The sequence below is a fragment of the Acanthochromis polyacanthus genome, chromosome 9 (assembly GCF_021347895.1).
Source record: "Acanthochromis polyacanthus isolate Apoly-LR-REF ecotype Palm Island chromosome 9, KAUST_Apoly_ChrSc, whole genome shotgun sequence".
NCBI lineage: Eukaryota > Metazoa > Chordata > Actinopteri > Pomacentridae > Acanthochromis > Acanthochromis polyacanthus.
This window is the reverse complement of record NC_067121.1, coordinates 16,862,253-16,871,706: the sequence shown is the minus strand read 5'-3', so window position 1 is coordinate 16,871,706 and position 9,454 is coordinate 16,862,253. Positions and strand designations below refer to the sequence as shown.

Genomic DNA, 9,454 nt, shown 5'->3' with positions numbered 1-9,454 from the left:
TTTGATATAACTGTGTATCTTAAAACAAACTGTAGAACTTGAAAAAATAATGACTGAACAAACTGAACCAACCTTTATATACATCTTCAACAATACCTAAATCTAAAAAATCTGAACACTTTTTTCCCTGTCGTCTGTCACTCCCCTTATATCTCTGCTGCTTAATGAAAGAACTGAGCTGCAGCTTGCCCTGCCAGTATTTTGAATCGTGGCCTGAATGGTGTCAGGGTCATTCTCAAACACATCTGGAGGTGCTCATTGATGAATCTGGAATGATATTCAGTTTTGATTCTGTTCATAGTTGAGAAAACACCCTCATAGCTCTATATTGAGCCAGACATGGTCAGTATGTGCAGGGCTATTTTCCTCTCGGTGTCACTATTTTTATTTTCCTTTTTTGTTCATCCTCTTTTTGTATGTAGTCATAGGAGTGCCACAATAAAATATAAATCTGTTTTTTAAAAAAATAAGGAAATAAATGTTTAAATACACAGAGAAATAAATAAGTAAATCTGTTTATAAAAAAATCTGGAAAGAAATGTGTAAATATAGATAGGAATAAATAAAAGAAAAAATAAAAGAAAAAATGCCAATTTCCAGCAGTGCCAAATTGTCTTCCTTTGTGGCTTCACATAATTCTTTTGTTTTAGGCATTATGTGAGAGCTGACAACTTCTGAGTTGTGCTATGGCTGGAATGTAAGCAGGAAACCACGCTAGGCCTTTGCATGTGCTGTGCTGGTTATGAAATGAAATGACCTCTTATATACCCCGTGAATACAATTAAACTTAAGCGTGTCAAATAGGACATAAAGTATTATGTAATCAGCTGCATTTTTTGTCGTGTTCATTGTATTCTTCAGGTAATGTACCTTTAGCGGTACCAGGTATTAGAATGATCAAGAAAGTGAAGAAAACAAGAGTGTTCTAATATTTTTTCTATGACTGTATGTGTTTCTAAAAATACAAAACAAAATTCAATAGAATGCATATTGAAGGGATGTGTAAATTTGAATTATTCTGATCCATATCCTGTCTTGTAGCTGCTATCGGTGATTGTTTCACTGATAAAAACAGTTACCACTGGTTGACTTCTGAAAAATTATTGAATATAACAACAAGCCAGTCTTTTGAAAGGAACGGCTCCTCAAGATCTGGCTCCCTTCAAAGATCCAGAAATACCATCTCTACTATCAGAGCTTTTCATCCACTTTTATACCATCCAAGTTAGCACTTTTTCGCACCTATAGGGTGTACCATTGAATAGATAATCTGACACCACTATACTTCTCTAAATCCATTGTTCAGATCATCATATCATAATACGGCATTACGTCATTCCTCTGTATATCTACGGAGAACATATTTAGACCCTGGTCTCTGTTGTTGTTAATTTTTTGAGATGACAGAAAGGTAAATTATCACATTTATAGTTGTTTATTCTGCAATGCCAAGTAGCTTGACATCAAGGACCACTACTGTTCAGAGGACTAGATTTAATAAAGGTGTTAATCTGAAGACATCTTCCCAGTAATGGATGCAGCATTCAGTATGCCGGTGTTCTCCAGGTGAGTCAGCGATCTGTGCAACAGGTAGACAACTACATCATCCACTCCAGTGTTCAGTTGGTAGGCGAACTGCAGTGGATCCAGATTTGGGCTCACCTGCACCTCCTGAGGACGATCCTCTCCATGGTCTTCATCAGATAAGAAGTGAGGGCCACAGGTCTGAAGTGGTTAAGCTCCCTGGGGTTCCTGGTCTTTAAGACAGGAACCAGGCAGGAAGTCTTCCATAACACAGGGACCCTCTCCAGACTCAGGCTCAGGTTAAAGATGTGCAGCAGCACCTGACAGAGCTGGCCTGCACAGTCTCTAAGGAGTCTGGAGCTGATTCCATCAGTACCGATTTAATCCTTTCATTACCACAGTAAAACTTATAAAATCAAAATTAGTACAAGAAAACAAAAAAAAGCAAAACCGTGAGATAAACACAACCTGGTGTTCTTGCAGTGGAGACAGCTACTTAATCTCATTACCAATGACCAATGTAGGCGAATAGCCAAACTGTCAAGGACAGTTCGCCCTTTACATAAACACTGTGGTCAGATTAGGTGTAAATTTAAAGCGTGGAAAAGTAAATGATGATGACAGTGTTGACTTTCCCACACATGCGTAACCCACGAACAAAAACACACTAACACTGTCACAACGTGAAAAAATGCTGATGTCATCTGACTCAGCTTTTTGTTTGCCTTGCTCCTAAATAGAAATTTCTCCTAAATCAAAGTTTTTTATGCATTTAAGTTGCCTGAATTGTCATGTTTGGAGTGGTGAGAATTGTCATCATGTTTGAATCACTGCAAGATAAATCACATAATATTAGATTCTAACTAAACGTAATGTTCATTTTGACAATGCAAGTGTGATTTCATTTTGTTGTTGCGTCTCTTTAAACTATTTGTAATTTATGCTTTGGTAACAACATTATGCATGCCTCATGCCTCTGTTAACAGCCAGCACATGAACTGAAGCTATTTTTACTCCACCAATGAACGCGGCAGGGTTAGGGGACGATTAGCGTTGGTTTGTCTGTATGTCTGTCTGTTAGCAACATTACTCAAAAATGGACTAGAAGATTTGAATGTAATTTTCAGAGAAGGTCAGAAATTACACAAGGAGCAAGTGATTAGATTTTGGCAGTGGGGTAGCTTGTTGTCTTGATCTACAGAATAATTATAGATTTCTGTATCACTGCGAGATAGTGTGGTGTCACTGTAACTATGACTACAAGTGAACACTATGTCAGTTGCCTGCTGAAGATCACATGATTATGATCCTACTACAAACTGATCGCTACTGACTTATCAGGATTTATCTGTTGGAAATGATGCAAGGAACAATTGATTAAATTGTGGGGTGTTTCTGAGTCCCATCAATTCCCGCTGCTTGTTACATATTTAGGTGATGCGATTTGGTATCCTTACATAACGTACACATGCATAACACACCCCTGTACTCAGCACAAGGTCATTTTCTTTGTGGGTACATCTATATTAAATGGCCACATTCTATGTTGTCATGATTTCTGATCATCAAAAACTAAAAAAAAAAAATGCCGCATTTCTACAATAAACATGTTGTATTTCTGACAATGCCATATGAACAGTCTTGGCAGAGTACTGCGCTCTCGGAGTGCTTTTCTTGTTTCTGCTTGTTTTACAAGGAAGCAGAAAAAGAATGGGATAAATGCACCTGTTTAAATTCCATGCTGATGTTTACCAGCTTCTCATTGGTCCAGCAGGGGGGAAAATGAGTATAAATATTACTGGTACAGCAGAAGTGAGTGTGGGTTTCTCTTTCACCCAGGAAAAGCATGAAGTTGCTCATTCTGGTCGCTGTGTTTGGGCTCAGCCTCGCCCAGCACAACCCCCACTTCAAATATGAAAGGACGACCATTGTCCAGCTCTTTGAGTGGCGCTGGGCCGACATCGCTGCAGAGTGTGAACGCTTCTTGGGTCCCAAGGGTTTTGGAGGTGTTCAGGTATGTATGACTGAACATGAGTGTGGGGCTTATTCTAGTTCTAGAGAAGGAGAGTAGTGCTTACATTTCCAAAGTGTCAATAAAATAATAAACAAAATTATTGCACAAGAAGTTTGCACATAGATTACTACAAGACTACAAGATTACTGCAGACTGGTATGTATAGACGTATGACAGGAAGGGGAGTGATTGAGGTGTGGTCCTGCTCGTGAACTTCATCTAAAGATTTTAGCTCCATTTGCCATGTATTCACTGTGTATTCTGTACATTTCAGTAAAAGTGATCGTGTTTATTAAATTTTAACAAAAGTGAAATATTAAGATGACACACATGATTCCAACTTTTCTGCTAGTGTCACAAAGGTAATAATAACTAATGTTTATTCTGTTTTTTTTTCCATCAGATCTCTCCTCCAAGTGAGCACATTGTGCTGAACGACCCCTGGAGACCCTGGTGGCAGAGATACCAACCAATCGGTCACAAGTTGTGCTCTAGATCTGGCAGTGAGAATGAGCTGAAGGACATGATCTCTAGATGCCACAAAGTTGGGGTAAACAACAAATTTTCATGTCATGCTTTTTGCATTAGTATCAAAATGTTTTCAGACACCAATATCATTACAACACCTCCAATTATAGGAAAAACTAACGAAGACCACAATGGCACAATTTAGCAAATTACATCAGAATGAACTTATAAGAATATATAATAACATGTAGAATAATATAAGAAAAAAATATTAGTGACAGAAAGCAAATGTTGATTTGGTGTGTTGCACTTTCAACACTCTTCACTGCAATAGGTCAACATCTATGTGGATGCTGTCATCAACCATATGTGCGGAGCTGGTGGTGGAGAGGGAACCCACTCCTCATGTGGCAGCTGGTTCAGTGCCAGCAAGGAAGACTTTCCCAGTGTCCCCTATTCCTACTTGGACTTCAACGACAACAAATGCAAGACTTCCAATGGCGAGATTCAGGACTATAATGACAAATATCAGGTAATAATGTCACAGAGAAGCACTGTCACAACAGTGAAATTTTTAGTTTTATCTGTAAAAATTTTTTACATGTCATTAAGGAATCCATACAACAAAATAGATTCATAAGTTCACTCAGAACCACGGTTCGACTTAGTCACATTGAACCCTATTATTTTGATTAAGTTGGTAGCCCACAAGTATGACCACTGTCATATAAATGTTTTGAGCAATCAGGATGACAGTATTAACAGGAGAAGTGTATTTATAAAAATGAAAATTTGGTAAATTATATCTGCAAGAAGACTTTTCAAACATGTGTAATGATGTGATTGTCAACTCCTCCAGGTGCGTGACTGTCGTCTGGTTAGTCTGTTGGACCTCGCCTTGGAGAAAGATTATGTTAGGGGCAAGGCGGCTGACTACTTGAACAGCCTGATTGACTTGGGTGTGGCTGGTTTCAGAGTTGATACCACCAAGCACATGTGGCCTGGTGACTTGGAGGTTGTCTACGGGCGTCTACACAACCTCAACACCAAATGGTTTCCCAGTGGCTCCAAGCCCTTCATCTACCAGGAGGTAGTTATCCCAAAATGCTTTTATAAAGGTCCTTCAAATATAATGGTTGAATATCTCAAAAAGACAGAAGAAAATGTATGGAGAATTTACTATTATTATACACTGGTATCAGTTAGGTACCATAAAGGTACCATCAGTTAGGTATAGTAAAGGTACTGTCAGATACAGATGTAACTTCAGTTCACGTCCACATCTGACAGCTGTTTGTTTTGTTAGAATATCTCGCTGTGTCAACAGGCTAGATGAACGTATTTGAACTTGATTTGCAGGGAAGCATGTAGAGAGTAAACACAAACTGCTGCCAGAAACACTTACTTGTGTTCAGTGGCATGATTGGTCAATCCCCAGCTGTAATCTACATGTAAGCATGTGATTGGATGTCTAAAAAACACCCACATGCAGTATTTATTACCGATAATTCAAAGCTTCAGTCAGCAGGACTGTGGGAAAAAAAGCCCATACATCAAGCTGGCAAATTCTAACACTCAAGGAACATATGTTATCAGAGTTATTAGTTGACAAGTGCTGAAATAGCACATGCTATAACATGAAATGAAATGAAATTATATATAAAAAGTGTCCTCTGACTTCCTAAAAGACATGAGTGTTTAACAATATAAATATGATTCTTGTCACGATAGAACTAAAAACTTTTGTTGTATCACTGATATATTACTGCTAATTTAAATCACTTTAGAGCAAGGATGATATGGGCTATGGGCTGTTTTTGCTCTAGGTTATTGATCTGGGAGGTGGTGCCATCTCGCCTAGTGAGTATTTCCATTTGGGAAGAGTGACTGAGTTCAAATATGGTGACAAACTGGGAGTTATCTTCAGAAAATGGAACAATGAGAAGCTGTGCTACACCAAGTATGTGTATTTCTGCTGCCTAAACCATGTATGATACTGAGATATTTTTTCACATGTTAAGGATGTGTCTTATAACTAAGTGATGACAAAGTCTTATTGAAAACAGAGATGTAAAATTTTCTAATTAAATGCTTATTCAATTGTGATATGATAGTAATATTCTAAGGCAAACCGCTATTTGTATTTCTCTATACAGGAGCTGGGGAGAGGGATGGGGCTTCATGTCCACCGGAAATGCCGTGGTGTTTATTGACAACCATGACAATCAGAGAAATCATCCAAACATTGTTTCCTTCTGGGACCCCAGACTCCACAAGATGGCTGTTGGCTACATGCTGGCTCACCCTTATGGAGTAACCAGGGTTATGTCTAGCTTCCGCTGGAACCGCAACTTCGTGAATGGAAGAGTATGTTGTCTCTTTGGTAGTGCTGAAATGCAGTCATGAATAGTGTGTATTTGGAACAGTTTTGTTAAACATGTTTGCTGATCATTGAAGGATCAGAATGACTGGGTGGGCCCTCCCAGCTATAGTGATGGATCCACCAAGCCTGTTACAGTCAACTCTGATCAGACATGTGGAAATGGCTGGGTGTGTGAGCACAGATGGCGTCAGATCACGTGAGTTGACAGAAAGCAAGAGATGCATACTACTGACTTTACACACTTCTGCTTGGTCACATGGATGTGAAAAGTTTGAAGTAAGATGGATTTTATTTTGGTGTTTCTCACCTTTAGGAACATGGTCATTTTCCGTAATGTGGTCAATGGACAGCCTCATTCCAACTGGTGGGACAACGGAAGCAACCAGGTTGCCTTTGGACGTGGTAATCGTGGTTTCATCGTCTTTAACAATGATGATTGGTAAGAACTTGGCAATGTAACTGGTTGTAAAAAAAAATGAATTTGTTACGAAAAAGAGGTTAAACAAATGTGTGGAACTGGAGGGAGGTGCATGTCAGCATCTACTAGACTGTTGGGTCCCTTATCAAAATATTTTTCACATGACCACCAATATGAAGGTATGTAATCTATGTTGTAATAGTGTGGCCCCTGCTGACTCTTGAAATCCTTCACTATCAACATTTGCAATATTGCCAATTCCCAATCCAAATTTTTATAGCTAAGAAGAATATCTAAAGTTGTGAAAATGTCATGGGGCAGGCGGGTTAGGACCCAGAGCGCAGGCACGCAGATCAGGCATCCATCCATTCTCTGTACATCCCTTTATCCTCACTAGGGTCACGGGGGGTGCTGGAGCCGATCTCAGCTGACTCGGGCGAAGGCAGGGGACACTCTGGACAGGTCACCAGTCTGTCACAGGGCTACATATACAGACAAACAATCACACTCACATTCACACCTATGGGCAGTTTAGAGTAACCAATTAACCTCAGCATATTTTTGCACTGTGGGAGGAAGCCGGAGTACCTGGAGAAAACCCACGCATGCACAGGGAGAACATGCAAACGTCATGCAGAAAGAACCCAGGCCCAACAGATCAGGCAAAGACCAATTAAATTAAACAATGAGATTTATTTATAATGCAAACGTATCACAAACCGCAGCAAAACCAAACTCAGTTCACAAAAGCAATGACTTAACCACAACCTCGAAATCAGACTAATCAAACCAATGAATCAGGCCGAAATTGAAAGTGAAGGTGATTAACAATTTGGCTAACAAGACAGCTGACTTACAAACATCCAAAATCCTAATGGCTGATTGGCAAGCAGGCTCAGATACCGGCGGACTCGAAGATGCACGCCAGCGCTGCAAATCATGCAGTGGGGAGCTGCGGCAGGAAACTGGAGTCTGCCGGCAGATTGGTCAGGTGGAACAGGGTTGACAAAGGAGGGTCCAAGGCCTCTTCCAGAGGCGAAGCAGAAGACCGAGTTCCAGCCCATAGCTGGATCGGCAGGATAGAGGTGAACCAGGTAGTGTGGCCAGCAGAAACTGCAAGCAGAACAAACAAGGATTAGACACAACTCAGCCAGAGAATATAGGGAGCCACTTGTCACCATAGCAGACGCTAGAATCTGGCGGAGACTGGAGGGACGAGCAGGTTCTTATCAGGCGCTGATGACTGATCAGATGCAGCTGCGCTCCTTCCGCAGATGGAGTCACTGAGCCCGATCACCGACGCAGTCAGGGGCGTGCACAGAGGGGACCCAGACAGAGAGCAGGAGACGGGAGAGATAGAGAGCGAGGGAGAGATGTAAGCAGGAGAGAGAGGAGAGGATAATATGAGGACGAGAGAAGTGAGGAGAAAAGTAGGGAGAGAGAGAGAGAGAGAAGAAGAGGGGAGAGAGAGAGGGGAGAGAAGGCACACAGGAGGCCAGGGCAGGACTGTGACAGAAATGTAATTGTCTTGTCACTGAACAGAAAACACCGTTCAGAATTTTCAAAAAGTAGCATCATCTTCTCTTCAGGCATGCACAGTAAACCCTTTTTCAAGTTTAAAAAGATCACCTCTCCATGATTCTCTCTCCATGATGCAAAGCCTGTCTCCCCCTAACCAACATACTACTCATTTACAATTTATGTTTGTGTTTTGGAGAAAATATGCAAACTAGGAACGCAAGATTCTCACAGAGAAGTTTAATTTTTACATTGGAGTGATTTTAACAAAAATATATTCCTTGTCTTCATCCTCCAGGAACCTGGATGTGACCCTGAACACTGGCATGCCTGGTGGTACCTACTGTGATGTCATTTCTGGTCAGAAGGAAGGAAGCAGGTGCACTGGGAAGCAGATCCAAGTTGGTGGTGATGGCCGAGCCCACTTCAAGATCAGCAACACAGATGAAGACCCCTTTGTTGCCATCCATGCTGAATCCAAGCTGTGAACACATTGTTAAAGCTAGAATAAATCCTAATTTTTAACATGAATGGTGAACATATTGAGTTATTTATTCATGATTTGGAGTGGCAAGGTGGGGCAGTGTCTAGCACTGTCACACCACAGCGAGAAGGTTCTTTCTGCATGGAGTTTTCATGTTCTCTCTGTGCTTGTGTGGTTTCTCACCGAGTGCTCCGACTTCCTCCCACAGTCCAAAGACACGTTGAGGATAACTGGCGATTGTAAATTGTCCGTAGGTGTGAATGTGAGTTTGCTTGGTTGTTTGTCTTTTTGTGGCTCCATAATAGACTGGTGACCTGACCAGTGTGAACCATTAATTTCATTCAGCTTCTTGCTCCCCTTCCACTATCTACAATTCTACAATTTAATTTAGCAGACACTTTTATCCAAAGTGATGTACGTCTAAGAGTAGATACAACACAAGCAAATATCTAGTCAGGAAAAAGCAACCTGGATAAGTGCCATAAAATTAGTTTCAATACAAAAATTTTATTGTGTGCATTCAGCTGACAAATCTTTATTATACATGCTTGCAGTAACCATTTTTTTCTCCCAAAAAAAAATTTAAAAGAAAAAGGTTCATGATGTTTTCTTCAAAGTTATGAAGTCTACCAACCATTTCCTAAA

At 40.4% G+C, this 9,454-nt stretch overlaps 1 protein-coding gene across 1 annotated transcript; it reads left to right on the top strand.

Annotated features, from left to right (window-relative positions):
* Positions 1-3,349: 3,349 nt before the first annotated feature.
* On the top strand, positions 3,350-8,856 carry LOC110964494 (alpha-amylase-like). The gene is made up of 9 exons (XM_022213250.2): positions 3,350-3,538; positions 3,942-4,088; positions 4,341-4,538; positions 4,866-5,096; positions 5,833-5,966; positions 6,163-6,373; positions 6,464-6,585; positions 6,703-6,828; positions 8,624-8,856. Exons 1-9 carry the CDS (start codon positions 3,371-3,373, stop codon positions 8,811-8,813), a joined length of 1,527 nt encoding a protein of 508 aa, XP_022068942.2. The 5' UTR covers positions 3,350-3,370; the 3' UTR covers positions 8,814-8,856.
* The last annotated feature ends 598 nt before the right edge of the window (positions 8,857-9,454 follow it).